This window comes from Boleophthalmus pectinirostris, unplaced genomic scaffold, assembly GCF_026225935.1.
Source record: "Boleophthalmus pectinirostris isolate CB_2022bp ecotype Guang Dong unplaced genomic scaffold, ASM2622593v1 HiC_scaffold_2, whole genome shotgun sequence".
In the NCBI taxonomy this organism is placed as follows: Eukaryota; Metazoa; Chordata; class Actinopteri; order Gobiiformes; family Gobiidae; genus Boleophthalmus; species Boleophthalmus pectinirostris.
The window spans coordinates 39,228,696-39,248,512 of NW_026571152.1; the positions used below are offsets into that span (position 1 = coordinate 39,228,696).

Genomic DNA, 19,817 nt, shown 5'->3' on the forward strand with positions numbered 1-19,817 from the left:
TGAAGATTTCCTACAAAGATGTGTACCACTCCATTCTTAGAACAGCACAAACAGGCTCTAACCAGAGTAGAAAGAGAAGTGGGAGGCCCTGCTGCACAACTGAGCAAGAAGATCAGTATATTAGAGTTTGTAGTTTGAGAAATAGACGCTTCACAGGTCCTCAACTGGCAGCTTCATTAAATAGTACCTGCAAAATGCCAGTGTCAGCATCTACAGTGAAGAGGCGACTCAGGGATGCTGGCCTTCAGGGCAAAGTGCCAAAGAAAAAGCCATATCTGAGACTGGTCAATAAAAGAAAAAGATTAATATGGGGAAAAGAACACAGACATTGGACAGAGGAAAATTGGAAAAAAAGTGTTATTGATGGACAAATCGAAGTTTGAGGTGTTTGGATCACACAGAAAAACATTTGTGAGATGCAGAACAACTGAAAAGATGTTGGAAGAGTGTCTGACACCATCTGTCAAACATGGTGGGGGTAACGTGATGGTCTGGGGTTGCTTTGGTGCTGGTAAGGTGGGAGATTTGTTCAGAGCAAAAGGGGATTTTGAATAAGGAAGGGTATCACTCCATTTTGCAAGCCATGCCATACCCTGTGGACAGAGCCAATTTCATCCTACAACAGGACAATGACCCAAAGCCCACCTCCAAATTGTGCAAGAACTATTTAGAGAAGAAGCAGGCAGCTGGTATTCTATCTGTAATGGAGTGGCCAGCGCAGTCACCACATCTAAACCTCATTGAGCTGTTGTGGGAGCAGCTTGACCGTACGGTAGGCAAGAAGTGCCCATCCAGCCAATCCAACTTGTGGGATGGGCTTCTAGAAACGTGGGGTGAAATTTCTCCAGATTACCTCAACAAATTAACAGCTAGAATGCCAAAGGTCTGCAGTGCTGAAAATGCTGCAAATGGAGGATTCTTTGACGAAAGCAAAGTTTGATGGAAAAAAATATTATTTCAAATACAAATCATTATTTCTAATCCTTGTCAATGTCTTGACTATATTTTCTATTCATTTTACAACTCGTGGTGGTAAATAAGTGTGACTTTTCATGGAAAACACAAAATTGTCTGGGTGACCCCAAACTTTTGAACGGTAGTGTAATACATTTTCAAAGAGCTGTAAGAATTTTCAGCGGAAGTGGATACAGAGACTCAACAAACCCAATATTTATACAGTTAAAAATACTGAAATTCAATGAATTGGTAAAATTTCATGTATAAAACAAATCAGCAGATCTTTCCCCAATAATCTCCAAAGAAAATTTACAAAGAGAGAAAGTTATTATAATTTGAAAGGAATTTAAATCTTCAAAAAACCCAGGTTCAGAACAACCACAATGGAAAAATGTGTTTGAATCAAAGGTGTGAGCCAATGGAACAGTCTAAAAAAAAGATCAAAGCTTCAAATCATATGCTACAAAAGTATGAAGTATGAACTGTCCTTTTATGTTAATTAAATATTTAATATAGTGTATGTCACATAAATAAGTTGTTTATATTTGTAGCTGGAACTGTTGAAGTGTTTTACTTTGTGAAAAGGAAGCAGATATTACAAGTCTATACATTTTTCTGCTTCTTTTTATTCACATTGATATATGAACATGATTATTTTGTATTAATCTTTCATCAATGAAACAAATAAAAAAATGGAATGAAAGTTGTATGATTCAGCCTCTGACATGTGCAATTTTTGGCATTTTTTGAACCAGTTTTTCACTCGTTTTTGGGATTGGGCCGAATTTTGGCTTAATCGCATGTCGTGCCTCTTGTAGTAAACATGAGGTAATGAGAACTGATTAATACCTCACGACCAGCTCCCAGTCAGCAATCATAGGTTGCAAGAATATCAAACCTGTTTGAAATCCAGTCGCCTCTCATGATATGAGGGTTTCACACTGTTGAAGTGTTGTGAACTGTGAACTTTTAAATCCTGCTATTTAGTCGTACAGTTTGAGCTGGGACTGAGTGAAATGATCGAAAATATTGCACAGTGTATGTCCGGCATTAGTGCCATATGAATCACCTGGCACTCTGAGGACCTCAGGAACTGGCCTCCTACTGGTGCCCATATTCCGGACTAAACACAGGGAGTCAGTGTTTCAGATTCATGCAGCTAAAACCTGGAACAGTCTTCCTGAACATGTGAGACAGGCCTCTACTTTGACTCTGTTTAAATCCTGGCTTAAAACAGTTCTGTTTAGCTGCATATGACTGAAAGGTTTTCATTTTTGATTCTGCACTCTTCTCTTCTCTCTTATTTAATGCCGCTCTCTCTCTTTAATTTTATGATTTTTATTTATGTTTTTTTTTTTTTTTTTTTTTTTAATAATGCATTTCTTATTCTGTAAAGCACTTTGAATTACTTTGTGTACAGTGTTGGGGAGTAACAGATGACATGTACCGGAGTTACGTAATCAGAGTACAAATTATGAATAACCCCCCCCGTAATTCCACTCATTGCCGGACACTAAACCAGGTCTAGACTAGATCTAAACCAGGTCTAAATCAGGACTAAACCAGGACTAAAACAGGTCTAAAACCAGGTCTAAACTAGATCTAAAACAGGTCTAAAACCAGGTCTAAAACCAGGTCTAAAACCAGGACTAAACCAGGACTAAACCAGGTCTAAAACAGGACTGAAACAGGACTAAAACCAGGACTAAACCAGGACTAAACCAGGTCTAAAACAGGTCTAAAACAGGACTAAACCAGGACTAAACCAGGATTGAACAGGACTAAATCATGCTGCGTAGACCGTGTCTCCTCGTCTTCTATCAATAATATTTTTTAATTTGGTTCAGTAAAGTCTGGGTTTTTCATTTTCTTTTCACAGATAAAACATCTTATGTTACGATATCCTCGTCTTTGCTTCTCTACAGCAAACCAAGTAATCCAAAGTATTCAGATTACATTACTCACTTTAAGTAATTTAATGGATTACGTTACAAACTACATTTTGGGGTATGTAATCTGTAATCTGTAGGGGAATACATTTTAAAAGTAACCTTCCCAACACTGTTTGTGTACAAGCTGTGCTATATAAATAAACTTGCCTTGCCTCGCCTGCTCCGGGGTTGAGCCTGTCAGACAACACCGAGGGAAAAGCGCAGTCCGTAGTCCGTCCAGGAAAAAGGAAAACAAGTCACCAGCAAAATGGCAAGACTGAGAGTGACAGCCAGCTTTAAAACACATTTATGACACTCTGTTCACTCAGTATGCGTATATTGACTAAGCGCAGTATTTTTAAATGGTAAGTTTATACATGGATTGTCAAAAAGAATATCAGTAATGTGACCAGTTTACGCACCGCGACGCTTTCGTGTGTAACTTTGTGAGCTAACGCGCCTGGATCCATATGCTTGTTTACATCCAGACATATGTACGATTTATATTAATGGCAGCGTTATACCGTCATAATTACACTGTTATACATTAGCGACTGGATGTTTACCAGTGTGTACATCGTAAATACACCTTTACAGCACCATTCTGTTAAACTATCCATACTGTTGCAGCTCAATGCTAACTGTAAGCTAATGTAAACAAGCGCACGTACCCCAGAGTCCCGTCCAAGCAGCGCGAGGGCGGCATGTTCTGTTAATTCAAGAGATTTTTATAAATTAGGGTGATCATATTTACAAAATTAAAAACTGGGGCACACCCTGGTTGGGATGGTTGTGTAAATAAAATAGCAGAAAAGAGCGCGTAACCGAGAGTGACCAGATGTCCTCATTTACCCGGGACAGTCAGATCAGATTAATCAGATTTATCCAAAACTAGTGATTTGTCCCAGTTTTATACAAGAAATGTCCCAGGTGTCACTATTTTTGATCAATTTGATAACCACTAACAGTAAAGAGTAGAGCAGGGGAGTGCAAAAATATCGAAATATCAATATATCGTAACGTTTAATGTGATGATACAGTATCGATACCGTGGGCTGCTGTGTCGCTATATCGCCAAGAGTGTTTTTTGGTATATTTTACTAAATAATTTTCTTACAGCGCTACAGTTTTGTGGAAGGAGCCTCGTTTATGCAACACATTTGACATTTTCACTGTTTTGATGATTAAAATGGGCTTTGGAATTTATATTCACTTTGCACAAAAAGTGGTTTAACAAACACTTTTAGTATCACAGACATGATTTAGCCATCATTTTTTATTGAATCACATTGAATCAATTTGAAATATATCATATTAAGTTGAAAGTGTGCTGTATCGAAATATATATCGTACTGTGGCCTGTAAATTGAGGTCTGTATAGTATCTGCAACTTCTTAATGATACCCAGCCTTAGTAAAGAGAGGCATAAACTGTTATTTGATTAAGTAAAATACAGAAAACCATGCTTAAAAATCATCAAAACACAAAAAATGTGACTATACTGACTCACATGATTGGACCGAGTGCAGAATTTTCCTTAATTACACACTTGTTTCACAACCCAAACCGAGATTCTCCCAGTTTTTTATTTAAAAAATCTTGGTTCCTAATGTGCTGTTAATTTAAAAGATTCAAGATTTCAAGATTTCCAAAATTAAAAACTGGGGAACACCCTGGTTTGGATGGTTAGTATAAATAATACTGTGGAAAGGAGCACGTAACATTTTTCCATTCTTGACTCACTTGTGGGTTAGTCATAATCTGAAGGACTTCTGCATTTTCTTTTTGCCTTATTTTTGCCTTATTTTCAAGCACAGTTTTCTGTATTTTAGCTAAACGAACTGCAGTATATTCCTCTCTTTACTGTAAGTGGGTGTCAGATTGTTCACAATAGGTCAAATCAATGTTTTTCTTTTTTGTATTAATCAGCTGGACACAGAGCTCAAAACTGGAACTGATAGGTTACGTTTAGAACATCAAACCCCGCATAGTTTTGCTGTAAATTGAAATACTAAAAGTGTAAGAACTCATGACTCCAGTGTAAATATTAGTACAATAACAAGTGCTGTTGTTGTCACAGGTTTAAAGAAGTCTGCAGCCATGGGTGACGTGAAGACCCCAGACTTTGACGACCTCCTGGCAGCCTTTGACATCCCAGATGCCACCGGTTTGGGCGCTAAAGAGGCGATTCAGGAGGGCAAAGGGGAGCTGGACAGCCAACTGAAGCCCATAGGGACCTGTTTAGAAGAAAGCTACCATCCAACCATCTCTACAGATATACTGGCTGTGAGTGAGATTGTGAAAAACTCAGATCAGCATGAGTCACTGGAGAGTACGGCTGAAAACTGCCAAACTGGACCAGACAGTTTATCTGATTTGGCTAAAAGCAACACAACCAAAGCTTTTGATTCTCTGTTGAATGGAAAAACGTCTAAAGAACTTTGCGATCTTGTGGCTGATTCACCGCCCCAAGCAACACTTAACCAGCAGCTGTCAGAGTTAAGTTCTTGTACTGTGTCTGAAGTGGGAAAGCTTAAAGAGAATGAAACGCATCCAAATAAACAAGAAGAGTTTTTCACCAACGGTTTAATGGACACTATAAATTCTTTCATTTCTAAAGAAGACACAAGTGAAGAGTTGGAAACAGACAAACCCAAATTGAACGATGAATGTTTGGAAGAAGATATTAGTCACTACAAAACATTTGACAACGCAACAGATACAACCCCAAATTCTCAAAATGACGGCAATAGCGAGACAAATCTTCCAACTTCAGACTGTAAATCTCAGTCTAAGCTCTCCTCCTGTCTCGAAGCTCTCGCCGCCTTGAATGCTCCAAACGATCCCGGTGAGTTTGCAGCTGAGTCCATAAAGGTGAGTCCTAAACCAGCCTTTTCTCCCGGAGGTCCGTGCAGCCCTCTGGACTCGGTGAAGAGGCTGATGAGGCCCACGGACAGTCCAGGGAGCGTGTGCAGTGACAGCAGCGGGATGTTCTCACCGGCTGTGGCTTCACCTCCAGCTATTCCCCGGGTTCGGATCAAAACCATAAAGACGTCATCTGGACACATCAGACGCACGGTTGCCAGCATACTCCCGGATTCGGAGACAGAGGACGTCCCTTCTGCTTACGAATCGTCTCCCTGTCAAAGTATGATCAGTGAAGACTCTTATAATATGTCTCCTTCGCAAAATGGAAAATCGTCTCCCAAAATAGTGCTTAATAAATCAGAAACTGTAATGAGAAAGTTAAAATCCTCAATGGCTGCGTTTAAGGAGCAAAAACCAAAGAAATCCGCTGAAGCGCAAAGTTCTGCAAACCTTCCTAAAGCGATGCACCTGGCCAATTTGAACCTGGTCCCTCACAGCGTCGCCGCTTCTGTTGCCGCTCGCTCATCTACCCAGCCCAGCCTTCAGACCGTCACCTCTCGAGTCTCCAGCAGCGTCCCTTTAGTCCACCAGGTCAACACCGCCTGCCCGTCCCCTCCCAACAAAGCAGTGGGGACCCTAAACAGACTATTACACTACGCTAACCCCGTTCCTACGTACGTACCGGATCTGAACCCGCCTCCAGAGAGCGACCTCCGGCTCCCTCCCCGTGGGTACCGCTGTCTGGAGTGCGGGGACTCGTTCGGTGTGGAGAGGAGTTTGAAGTACCACTATAGCAGAAGGAGCGTTCACATCGAAGTGTCCTGTACTCACTGCAGGAAGAGCTTGGTGTTTTTTAACAGGTGTGCTTTGTTGGCGCACGCTCGAGAACATAAGATCAACGGCAGCGTGATGCAGTGTACGCAGCTCTACATGAAGCCCATCTCAGAAGAGCAGATGTTTGTTCCCCTCAGAGCTGAGTCTCCGTCTGCACAGTCCTGTTTCTTTAAATCCTCTTCACACAAAAACCCACCTGTTATGCCTCTTTATCCGGAGCACAACGGCGCCCCCCAGCGACCGGGCTGTGTGGAGTGTAACCAGCAGTGCTCGAACCTGAAAGCCCTCGCGGGACATTACCAGAGAATGTCTGAGGAAACAAACAAACTGGTGAGGGACAAACACACAAACAAGATTAGAAACTTTTTGGGAATTAAAATGACAGTGTTGGGATATAACTAGTTGAAATTTATTATTACATAAACTCATTCTGTTTAATATTTATGCAGGAAAAAAGTGACTGTTGTACCTAAGACTGTGCAATTAATCGAATTTTTACTGTGTTTTAAATTTGTGTCAAACGATCACCAAACTCATATAATCGAGTTGAAACTTAACAAAGCTTAACAAAGTTTATTTTGGGATATTTTTATATAAATAAGTATCTATATATTTATATTTTATTTTATAAATATAGAGATTGTAGAAGAGCTGGATATACAGTTTATTTTGGATACATACATATTTTTAGCCTATATTTATTTTCAATTTGAAAATTTTGCGTAAATTATCAATAAAAAAGTGGGATTTTTTTGAGAGCGAGAGAGAAATTCTGAATAAATGGATTCGGTAACTTAAAAATAATGTTTAGAATAATCGTAATAATTTTATAATAATTTCAATATTGACTAAAATAATCGTGATAATGATTTTTTATGTAATCGAGCAGCCATAATTGTGCCCTTTGCTCAGAGGAGGTTTGTAACTCACATCATAAAAAATAAGCACTTATGTAGATCTAGTATTTGTCTTCATCCATTTATTTAACAAAAATAGGTTAATATTCCCTGTGGATGACTTTCATAAGAGTTTTAGTGATCACAAAATAGTTTCTCTCCTCCTCTCTAACTGTACTGACACTGCTGATATCGCTCTGCCACTACAGGTGAACGGATAAACCTGACTGCAGACTCAAATTAATCTTAATACATACACATAACGGAGAGTACACTTTAATAATAAATACATTAATATTGTATCAGAAACAATTATGTTAAGTTTCAAAATGTCCAAAATTTGCAGTGAAGTTCATGGCCTCTTGTTGATGTCTTAGTGACAAGGGAAACATGCAAACAAGTTGTAACTAAAGACTGACAGCCTGTTTTGTTTTCTTTGCAGATGTGTAAGGTTTGCTCCATGATCCTTCCAAACAAATGCAGCTTCAAAGCCCATCAGCGCCTCCACACCCACACGTCCCCGTTCTGCTGCCCAGAGTGTGGAACCCTATGCGGATCTGCAGACCTCCAGAGCCACGTCAAAGAGAACTGTCTGCACTATGCCCGCAAAGCATGGTACAAGTAAGTGGGAAATGTTTTATCTTTTCTTTATTAACAAAATCCAAACTATTGCAATAACACGTTTAAGCCATGTGGAATAAAGTCTGTGGACTAGAGTTGTTCAGTGTAGCAGGTACTGATGCTGTTTTTTTCTTTTAGTAGATTATGTCAGAACAACAAAGCCACATGTTTTTTTGTTTTTTTTTGTTGTTTTTTTTATCACTAGCTTTTTCCTTAGTACAGGGCAGCCTCGGGGTCTTAAAAGTCTTAAAAAGGTCTTAAATTTCATGTTCCTAAATTAAGGGCTTAAAAAGTCTAAAATTATGTTGTCCAAGTCTTATTTTTTTTCACAAAGGTCTTAAATTTCATTAGCCTGTTTTTTTGTATACACAACCGGGCTGCAGTGCGATGTTAAACGGAGGGAAAAAAGTTAAATCATGCAACGTGAATTAACATCTAATTTGGAGTATGCACAAACAATACTTAGTTTGTCTTGTTAGAATGTTATACAAGATTTTTGGCCATTTTACAAGCAATGCATACTACTGTAAATGAGTTCAGAATGAGATTTTATAACAAAAGTATTTTTTGTTATTAAAAGTAGTGAGTCATGGTCATTATAAGAATTGGATCTGGTGTTTTTTGCTTGCACTATGGGTGCGATGTTGGTCTTAATTTTCATTTAAGTGGTCTTAAAAAGGTCTTAAAAATGTCTTAAATTTGGGGTAGTTAAACCTGGGGATACCCTGTAGTAGTAGTAATTTATTTGGACATTTTGCAGCACTACAAAACAAAACAAAACAAAACATAGACTACAACCCCGTAGATCATGACCAAAATGGTTTAGGATGAAGTAAAAGGTACTTATAATGTCTAACCCTATTAAACAATGACAGAATTTCAAGAAAAAAACAGCGTATGAACAGCAAGTTAACATTTAAAATTTCACTTACGACTTATGAGACAAAATATAAATTAAAACAAAATAAATTAAATGCATAATTCATTCATTCCAGAGCTCTATATCTTTCAAAACATAATGCTTTATACAGTTTTTTTTTAAAGGCTTCTACAGTGTTAGACTTTTTAAAATCATCACTCAGGTTATTCCATAAACTAAACCCTCGAACAGAAATACAATCACTTTTTTTCTTAGTTCTTATCTTCATTTTTTTTAAAGATACCTGTTCCTCTAAGGTTATCCTGACTCTCTCTGCTCAAATAATCCTATAAACAAGAAGGAAGCAGATGATTATAGGCCAAGATTTTTAAAAAATTAAGTACTTTTAGCTTAACAAAAAGAGGATTTGTTTAAACGCTGTCTTTGGGAATGCTCTGCAATTCAAATATTCTGGAAAGAGATTATAAAATATTTGACAGAAATATTCAATGTAAAGATTCCTATGTGTGCAAAACTGTGTATATTGGGAATATATCCAGAAGGTTTATTACAGACAAAAAACAAGCAAAATTACTGGACTTTGGTCTATTACATGCCAGAAGAGCCAATAGTAGCCAATAATAATACTTAATTTTTATTTACTTTCACTATTATTATTATTAGTAGTAGTAATAGTAGTAATTTATTTTTATTTATTTACCTATTTTACTTTATTTTATTTTTTATTAATTAATTTATATTTATTTAAATAAATTAATATTTATTTATCTATTTATTTATTTTTCTCTACCCATTTTCCCTTTTTAAAGTTCATATGGTCACTGAATATGAATCTTAGACTTACCTGCGACTTGTTGAAGAAGATTTGTTGGTACATAGTAATTTGCTTGATTAATTATAACGATAACCTTCTTTTGGAGTAGAAAAATTGTACTAATATTTGATTTATGAGACTAGTATCGACCGATATGGGTTTTTCCATGTCCGATGTTCATTGTTTTGAATCCAGATATCTGGATTCAAAACAACACAACCGAGATTTTTGGGTTATGTTAGTTAAATCGAGTTATCTAATTTAAATTTAGTACAAACTCACTCACAACTTTGTTTTACTCCAAACTGGATAAGAGAGCAGTGTAGTCACATTATTGCAGTAAACTCTTTTGACTTAAATGTTCAAATATATTCATGATGCATATTGAGGCAGCTTAATGGACCTTAAAAAATCAGCCTCTGCAGGAAAATGAAGCCGATAATGCCCTAAAAAGTGCACATATTGACCTGATATCAGCCAACCAATATAAGAGTCTATCTATACTAGTATAACACGAGTATAATAGAGTGAAAAAAACTGCTCAGCTTACGTTTGACGGCATCCACGGTTTACTGAATGTTCTTTATGTGTTGTAATTGTGTGTTTGTGCAGATGCCTTCACTGTGACGTGGTGTTTAAGTCTCTGCAAGGACAGAAGTCGCACATCGATGAGAAACACTGTGAGATGTTCTTCAAGTGCTCCGTTTGTCCAGTGGCCTTCAAAACGTCTGACCGCTGTGAAACTCATTTGAAAAACAAACACAGCGACAGTAACTCGCCCCCTCAGTAAGTGGATCTCCAGCTCCAATTCACTTAAAACAGACTCTGGAGTTCATTCAGCTCATTTTTTTGTTTTGTGTCGCAGGTTAATCTTTAAGTGCTCGTGTGAAACAATTTTCAAGAAGAAGGAGCTGCTCTATCAACATTTCCACGAAGACGCAGACAAACGAGTCCAGTGTGTGTACAAGTGTCCCAAATGTAACGCCGTCTTCGCTTTGAAACAGCAGCTCATGCAACACTTCAGGGTAAATGATCTGAACTGATCTGGATTTGGAAGGGTTTATAGGTCCTACATTACACAAAGTTTACTTTTGTGAACTTTAAGACATGTTATAATGTTGTTACTCCTCAAGAACAGACCTGGAGTTGTGTGTTATTAGGTTGTTTTTTCAGACCATGAGTTTGTTTTCATACCTGACAGGTTCAACAAGTCTCACGATATGATATTATCACGATATGAACCTCATGGTACGATATTTATTGCGATATCATGGGAAAGTTCATGATATGGTGAGGAGGCTCACGATTAGAGATGTAACAATATCCAAATCTCATGGTACGATATTTATTTATTTTGTGGAGGCTGCAAACAGAACTCTTAATATGCAACTTTTTCCTCGTAAAATGAGATGACAAGACTTAATCCAAAGAATTAAGACTTAAAAGTGTTTAGAACTGTTATTTCTTTTTGTAGTCTGCACTGAAATGGAGCAAAGGATCATGGTCTTTGTAGTTCCCTCTGGGTTTTTTTAACTATTGCTGCACCATAATTCTTAATTTAAGCAAAAGAGACATTGCATATTGGTCCGATATTATTGTGAGAACTTTGATGATACGATATCACGATATTTCGGTTACTGTTACATCCCGAGATGTCAGATATGAAAACAAACTCTTTGTCTGAAAAAATAACCTATTAACATAAATCATCGGAAGACCAAATGAACCTCATTGGACTCGACCTGGAGTTGTGTTTTTGTGTGTTTCAATCAGACATATGTGAGTAATCTTTTATGATTAGTCTTTCTGCATCTCCAAAGTTCAAAATGCTCTGTTCCACCTTGTGATGTCATGAACTGGAAGTGGTAGTTTTCAAGTTAACAGCTTCTTTTACATTCATTAAAGATTGACAATTCCAGGGATGAAATTATCCAAATGATTCTAGTGAAGGTGTGTGGAGTTTAAAAACACAGTAGAGCACTTCATGTTTTACCACATGAGGAGCAGGGTTTTTTCAGTGTGAGAGAAGCCTAAATATGCAGGTTTTGTTTGTCAAACGTGTGAATGAAACAAAACACAACTCCAGGTCTGTTTGTGATGAGGAAACAACGTAGTGTAACATGAGCCCTTTAATATTTACCTTCAGGGCAGGACATTGTACTTGTTGCATATTAAAAATTGTTTAATAAGTGGGAATTTTGTGTTCAGAATACTCATATAGGTCCAGTAGAAAAAAACGGAGGGCACATTCGCGAACAACACGAGGATCACAACAGAAACGTCTCGGCGAAACCTTCAGACCAGAGCAGAGCTGGGACCAAAGCCAAGGTCAGTGTGAAAGTGAAATGTGAAGATCTGTGCAAACCAGAAATATGTCTTTATTGTTAATGTACACACAAAGTAAAAGAAAAAACTGCTCACTATAATTTCTGAATCTAGCGAGTGAAGCGGTACCCGTGCCGACGCTGTGACCAGTCCTTCTCCTTCAGCACCAGTTTAAAAAAACACATTCGCAAAGAACATGACGAGAAACTAAAATCATACGTTTGTTGGTAAGACTTCCTCATAGTTACATCATGGTTTCGAAGACATACTTTCTTACCTGGATATTTTTTAGGTTTTGCACCGAAACATCGACAGCGTTCACCTCGAGTGCGGCGCTGAGGAACCACATGAGCCTGATGCACGGCGTCAAAAACACAGACTTTGATAAAATGCCAAAAAATTTAGTTCAGGAAAGCAACAGGTCCTTAAGAAAGGTAAGGCTGGAAAATCCGTGTATCATTCGTTCATTAGTTTTTCAAGATAAACGAAAAAATAACTGTTTTCTTCATTATTTGTCTCCAAAATCAAAATGAAAAAACAGATAATGATTTGTTTTTTCAGTTTGTGATTTTGTGTTTAAATGAAAAACGGGAAAAACGGATAACAGCCATTTCCCGTTTCTGTGACTTAAACTGCCCTGCCGGACTTTTGCACCGCATACGGACCTAACCAGGACTGATCCAGGACTAAAACAGGACTAAACCAGGTCTAAACCAGGACTAAACCGGTCTCAGTCCCAGTCTGGTCCTGGTCTGGTCCCGGTCTCAGTCCTGATAACTCGGGGCCCATCCCGACACTCAGTACTGGTTCAGTCCTGGTTCAGTCCTCATTTAGACCTAATTTAGACCTGGTTTAGATCTGGTTTAGACCTGGTTTAGACCTGATTTAGTCCTGGTTCAGTCCATATGCGTCACAAAATTCCAGCATCGCAGTTTTAGTCACGGAAACCGGAAACAGCTGTTATCCGTTTTTACGTGACTTCTGTGACTGCGATGCTGGACTTCTGCACTGCATACAGACTGAACCAGGACTGATCCACGTCTGGGACCAGACTGGGACTGAGACCGGGACCAGACCGAAACCAGACCGGAGGCTCAAAGCCCACGGTAGGGTCAGAGCTTGAAGCTGAAACTCGGACCCCGCGGAGGCTCAGAGTCAAAGCCGTAGTCCGCTCTGATCCTGCTCTGATCCCGGTCTGGTCCCGGTCTCAGTCCTGCTCTGGTCCCGCTCTGGTACCGGTCTGGTCCCGGTCTGGTCCCGGTCTGATCCCGGTCTGGTCCCGGTCTCAGTCCCGCTCTGGTCCCGCTCTGGTCCCGGTCTGGTCCCGCTCTGATCCCGGTCTGGTCCCGGTCTCAGTCCCGCTCTGGTCCTGCTCTGATCCCGGTCTGTTCCCGGTCTCAGTCCCGCTCTGGTCCCGCTCTGATCCCGGTCTGGTCCCGGTCTCAGTCCCGCTCTGGTCCCGCTCTGGTCCCGGTCTGGTCCCGGTCTCAGTCCCGCTCTGGTCCAGGCCCTGGATCAGTCCTGGTTCAGTCCATATGTGGTGCAAAAGTCCGGCATCGCAGTCACAGAAGTCATGTAATCGGGGGATGGCCGTTATCCATTTTTTCCATTCTTCATTTAAACACAAAATCAAAAACTGAAAAAATGAATCATAATCTGTTTTTTCATTTTGGTTTTGGAGACAAATAATGAAGAAAATTGTTGTTTTTTCTTTTTCTTATTTTTGGTTTTATATTGAAAAACGAAATGAACGAATGACACATGGATAATTGAAAATGACCCACAAACCTCCTTCAACAGAAAGGAATAACAGTTTTTTTTTTCATTCAGGGTGGCTCAGTTGTTCTGGGGGTAAATGTTGGTAAAGATGATCAGCCTGAAGAGGGCGCTCCGGCACAGAAGAGGCTGAAGATGAGTTTCCGCTGTGCAAAGTGTGGCTTTATCACCTCAGACGGTCAGACGTTTGAAGAGCATATACCTCAACACAAGCTTCAGGAGAGCACGCCCCAGTGTCCCCTCTGCGGCCTGTGCTTCACCTCAGCCCTCGCCCTGAACAGACACAGATACATTGTCCACAAAGTCAGAGAAGAGGAGAAGCACGTCCAATAACAGAGCAGAGAATAGAGACAGCCGTCCAATCACAGAGCAGACGGGCAGAGACAACTGTCCAATCACAGAGCAGAGAATAGAGACAACTGTCCAATCACAGAGCAGAGGGCAGAGACAGATGTCCAATCACAGAGCAGAGAATAGAGGAGACGTCCAATCACAGAGCAGAGGGCAGAGACACCTGTCCAATCACAGAGCAGAAAATAGAGACAACTGTCCAATCACAGAGCGGAGGGCAGAGACAACTGTCCAATCACAGAGCAGAAAATAGAGACAACTGTCCAATCATAGAGCGGAGGGCAGAGACACCTGTCCAATCACAGAGCAGAAAATAGAGACAACTGTCCAATCACAGAGCGGAGGGCAGAGACAACTGTCCAATCACAGAGCAGAGGACAGAAACAGATGTCCAATCACAGAGAAGACGGCAGAAACAGATGTCCAATCACAGAACAGAGAAAAGAGACAGCCGTCCAATCACAGAGCAGAGGACAGAGGAGACGCCCAATCACAGAGCAGAGGGCAGAAACAGATGTCCAATCACAGAGCAGAGAATAGAGGAGACGTCCAATCACAAAGCAGACGGGCAGAAACAGATGTCCAATCACAGAGCAGAGGACAGCAACAGATGTCCAATCACAGAGCAGACGGCAGAAACAGATGTCCAATCACAGAGGGCAGAGACAGCCGTCCAATCACAGAGCAGAGAATAGAGACAGCCGTCCAATCACAGAGCAGATGTCAAGAGCAGCTAAAGACAGATCTGAGGGTGCAGAGGAGGAGGAGGTAAATGGAGGTGACTATCAGACTATATGATGATTTCCTTGTGTGTTGGTTTTACAGTGTAGTCCAGGGTGTTTATTACACAGGTATTACATGTGTAGATCACAGTGTTTACTTACAATAGCAATAATAATGAACATGATGTTACATGTTCTGTCCTCAGGAGGTTTCTCTGGGAGAGTTAACTTTAACGCAGGGATCATAATTTTTCACAACAGCAGCTGAATCTGCACATTAGTCATTATCATTAGTCGTTATCTGTCGTACATTCCATTATCAGTGTGATTCATGTCTTTCATATGCAGAACAATCACACAAACAACAGTTCTAATCATCTTTATAATGATAATATAATGCTATGATTTTGGAGCTTCAGGATCACTCATGCTTGTGCTGATCATCCTTTTATTTTTCCATTTCTTCTTCAAATTGTTTTTCAGAGTTAATACAAAGGTAATGGTGCAACACTAATTTACCTAATATTTTCTCAAATGCACTTGGGGAGCAGGGTTCTTCTGCCCTGGTCTGAGGGCGTGAGTCATGGGCACTTTGGCACTGACTTTGACGAGTTACAGATGCCACAAAGGGTCCTTTTGCTTTAGAGTAAAACCCGCTTTCTGGAGCCCCCGCGGTCTGTCCATGGGGCCCCTGTGGTCCGTCCGTGGGGCTGGAGCCCTTGTGTGGTCTGTCCGCGGGGCTCCAGTCCCTGCGTTCCGTCCGTGGGGCTGGATGTGGGTTTTTCTTAAGTAATTGAAGGAATGATTTGTGTTCCTCAGCTCCTACCTCTGACACGCGATTGTTCACAGTTGAAGGGCTTTGAGACGTTGCAGATAATGTGTAATATCCCATATTATTAAATTTTATAAATTGTTTGGGAATAAAATCACTGTTGTGTGGTCATATTGACCTCATAGGCAGATGCATGCTTTTTCTGTGCATTAATAAACAGTGATCATACACCTTTTGATTCTATGAAACATAATTTAATGTGAATAAAAATATACCAGCAAATGCTTATGTATTCATTCTGAAAGCCATTATTCAGCATGTGGGCTTGTGCCTTAAAGTAATTTAAATAAAACATTATTTCATACCAGTTGCTCGTGTCTCTTCTGTTACACTCTGACGGAGCAGAGCTTTGAGTGATCTGATCAATACTTCTTCAAACAGCAGCTGATTGTAATGCTTCTGTTTGTTCCAAGTTTTCTTGAGGTCATTTCAGCGTCACACCTCAGAGGTCCATCACTCCCTCTGGGCCAATGAGACGCTCCGGCTCAGGATCACCTCTCCAATAAAAGCGGACAGTGTGAGTCTGCGGAGACAGTCTGAGGATCGCACATCTTCATCCAACTCTTCCACCACTGCTCAGAGGAATGAAAGGCGCTGTGTTAGGCTTTCTCTACTCATTCTTTCTTTTGTCTTTCATCCCGATCACTTCTTCCATGTCTCTCGATTTAACCGAGCTGAGGAATAAAGTTTCCAAGATCAAAGTTAATCCAAGGGGAAATCTCTGGGCAACAGGTAAGACATTTAAATTTCCTATATTACGCAAAATTGACTCTTGTGATTTTTTTAGGCATGTTATAATGTTTTTACCTCTTCGAAAACAGACCTGGAGTTGTGTTTTGTTTCAGTCACACATGTTTGAGTAACACTTTATTATTAGTTTGGCTACATCTCCAAATCTAAAAATGCTTTGTTACACACTGTGATGTCATGAAGCAGTATTTTTTTATTTTATTTTGCAGCTTCTTTTACCTTTAGTTCAGCAGAGATTGGCAATTCTAAGGCTGAAATCATGCAAATACTTCTAATCGAGGTGTATAGAGTTTAAAAACAGAATAGAGCACATCCTGTATCACCATATGACATCACAAAGTGGAAATATTTCTGTCTGAGGGAAGATCTAAAGTCTAAATCTGCAGGGTTTGTGCGTTAAATGAAACAAAACGCAACTCCAGGTCAGTTTGTGATGAGAAAACAAGATCATAACAGTCCAGAAAATAGACAAATACAAGCCTTTTAACATTTTCTTTTCAACAAGGATCTCATTTTGTGTCTTTTATGATTATATTTTATTTGCTATAAGGGCATTTTATGGGGAAGAAAAGCTTGGTGGACAGCTCTCATATGGATTCATCTTCATATGAGGACGACGGTTTTGTGGAGAAGCAGGCTCTCAGCTCAGTGCACAATACCAAAGACATGTCCGCTGTGCTGCTCCGTCTGATGAACCAGCCCGGACCTCACAAACGCTCCCAGCAAACGTCAGTCCCTCGTTTTTTTTTTTTTGTCTCACGTTTGAACCGAAAGCGCTGAGCTGTGTAACTAATGCTGTGTTCATATTTCTAATTTCTGTAGAAGAGGGGACCCATCCTGATCAGCTCTTACCCCTTTTATTGGGATTTAAAAAGGCTCTAAAACTTTGTGTGTACAGACAAATTGACTTAATAATGTCTCGATTCAATAAATGATTAATGACGAACGACAGATATTCACGTTCTTTTGAGTCTGACGAGCGGTTTAAAGGTTTAATATCACGCAGTATTTAGTCTTGTGAGCTTTAAGATGTGTTAGAATCAGAGGTGTAGTGGGGTGAACCAGGATTAAACCAGGACTAAACCAGGACTCAAAAAGATCTAAAACAGGACTAAACGAGAAGTAAAACAGGACTAAACCAAGACTAAATCAGGACTAAACCAGGTCTAAACCAGGACTAAACCAGGACTGAACCAAGACTAAACCAGGACTGAAAAAGGTCAAAAACGGGACTAAACAAGGACTAAAACAGGACTGAACCAGGTCTAAAACAGGACTGAACCAGGAATAAACCAGGACTGAACCAGGACTGAACCAGGTCTGAACCAGGACTAAAAGAGATCTAAAACAAGACTGAACCAGGACTGAACCAGGACTAAACCAGGTCTAAAACAGGTCTAAAACAGGACTGAACCAGGAGTAAACCAGGACTAAACCAGGTCTAAACCTGGACTAAACCAGGACTAAAACAGGTCTAAATAGGACTGAACCAGAACTAAACCAGGACTGAACTAGGACTGAACCAGGTCTAAAACAGGACTAAACAAGGACAAAACCAGGACTAAACAAGGACTAAACCAGGACTAAACCAGGACTATACCAGGACTAAACCAGATCTAAAGCAGGACTAAATATATAGTATATAGTATAGTATCGTGGCTTACATATTGAATTATGTATCGCATAGTGGCCTATGTATCGAGGTATGTATCATATCGGCAACATCTTAACGATACTCAGCCCTAGTGTTGTATTCAAGTGCTTTTGTTGTAGTAGTGAAGTGAAACATGGTGGACTCAAAGTTTATCCTGACCTGTTACTCGAGTAAAATAGATTTAGACTTGCTAATTAATCGGCTAGAGTAAGCAGAGAATGCATCAAAACACAAATGGTCAACTAAATAATATGTTGTATATGTTACTGATCATGTATAGTAGAGAATTTTTTACTTTCGCTGCTCTTCGTCATGTTAAAGGTCAAAGTTGATCTCATCTGGATAATTACCATAGGACGTTGGGATGGGGAAAGATTATTAAAGAAATGTTTTTTGATCTGTGAAAGGAGGAGGGTTTCTAAGATTTATCTTCTTCCTCCTGTTCCTTTTGTTCATGAAGCAAAGACAAGGTAAATAATCGCAGAAATATGTATTTATGTTAATTGTCAGATTTTTATTTATTTATTTATTTATTTATTGTTCTCTTTAAATTGATGCCAACAAAATATTAGCATAAGCAATAATTAATTTAAATAAATACATACATAAATAAATAAAATAAAATAAAAATGTTAAGGCACCATATAATCCAATAATCAAAAATATATATTATTTTATTTATTTATTTATTTGTATTATTATTATGTGTTTATTTGTATTTATGTATTTATTTATTCAGTTATTTATTTATTAGGTGTATGATGAACAGCCACTCACGTCGTTATTTCCACTAGAAAGCTGCAAGATTTTTATGATACACGAGCTGCCGAGATGAGATAAATATAAACAAATTAAAATATACAGCATATTATTTAGCTTACTGTTTGTGTTTTGATGCGTTCTCTTCTTGCTGTAACAGATAAATTAGAAAGTCTAAAACTGTTTTACCAAAGTAACAGGTCACGATAAACTCTGGGTCACTACGACAACAAAAGCACTTGAACACAACACACTCGTAATTTCCACTTATAAACATGTGGGGCAAATTTCATATTCACCAAACAAAATGGGCAAATAGTAAACCAAATCAGAACTGCTTTCAAAACGAAATATAACAGTATTTTACAACAAAGAAGAAAAACTAAGAAAAAAATTAAAATAAATAAATAAATAAATAAATAATAAATAATAATAATAATAATAATAATAATAATAATAATAATAATAATAATAATAATAATAATAATAAATTGATTAATTTAAAATAATTAGAATGACATAATTTGGCCATTAAATACTTACAATATCCTGCATTAAACTGAATAATTTAAACCAAAGTAACAAAACTGATCAGTCATCTCCTTTAAGTTATTTTCTAATCTACTAGAAATATTAGTATTATTATTATTTTGTTTGTTTTATTTGTTTTATTATTATTTAATATTATTTTGTATTAACTAATTCTTTTAAATTTTATTTTATTTTTTCTTGTGTTATGTAAAGATATTTTGCTTCATTTAGTCATTAATCCCTTGTGTTTTAAAAAAGAAGAAAAAATTTGAAAATGTGGTAAAAAAAAAAATAAAATAAATTAATTCTGGTTTCT

The 19,817-nt window shown here is 38.7% G+C and overlaps 2 protein-coding genes across 2 annotated transcripts; both read left to right on the forward strand.

The window, feature by feature from the left end:
• The first annotated feature begins 3,092 nt into the window (after positions 1-3,092).
• znf592 (zinc finger protein 592) lies at positions 3,093-16,111 on the forward strand. The gene is made up of 9 exons (XM_020920745.2): positions 3,093-3,253; positions 4,969-6,920; positions 7,929-8,107; positions 10,414-10,587; positions 10,667-10,826; positions 12,010-12,129; positions 12,241-12,353; positions 12,419-12,560; positions 13,957-16,111. The coding sequence occupies exons 2-9, from the start codon at positions 4,989-4,991 to the stop codon at positions 14,233-14,235; spliced, it is 3,099 nt and encodes a 1,032-aa protein (XP_020776404.2). The 5' UTR covers positions 3,093-3,253; positions 4,969-4,988; the 3' UTR covers positions 14,236-16,111.
• A 141-nt stretch (positions 16,112-16,252) lies between these two features.
• nmba (neuromedin Ba) lies at positions 16,253-17,434 on the forward strand. The gene is made up of 3 exons (XM_055155431.1): positions 16,253-16,539; positions 17,108-17,285; positions 17,380-17,434. Exons 1-3 carry the CDS (start codon positions 16,392-16,394, stop codon positions 17,396-17,398), a joined length of 345 nt encoding a protein of 114 aa, XP_055011406.1. The 5' UTR covers positions 16,253-16,391; the 3' UTR covers positions 17,399-17,434.
• Positions 17,435-19,817: the final 2,383 nt, after the last annotated feature.

Bases quoted from the DNA above. Each gene is read 5' to 3' on its own strand.
- nmba (XM_055155431.1), top strand. From the start codon at position 16,392: ATGAAAGGCGCTGTGTTAGGCTTTCTCTACTCATTCTTTCTTTTGTCT. The intron at 16,540-17,107 runs GTAAGACATTTA...ATTTGCTATAAG, and splicing joins GGGAAATCTCTGGGCAACAG to GGCATTTTATGGGGAAGAAA.
- znf592 (XM_020920745.2), top strand. From the start codon at position 4,989: ATGGGTGACGTGAAGACCCCAGACTTTGACGACCTCCTGGCAGCCTTT. The intron at 10,588-10,666 runs GTAAGTGGATCT...TTTGTGTCGCAG, and splicing joins GACAGTAACTCGCCCCCTCA to GTTAATCTTTAAGTGCTCGT. The intron at 12,561-13,956 runs GTAAGGCTGGAA...TTTTTCATTCAG, and splicing joins GCAACAGGTCCTTAAGAAAG to GGTGGCTCAGTTGTTCTGGG.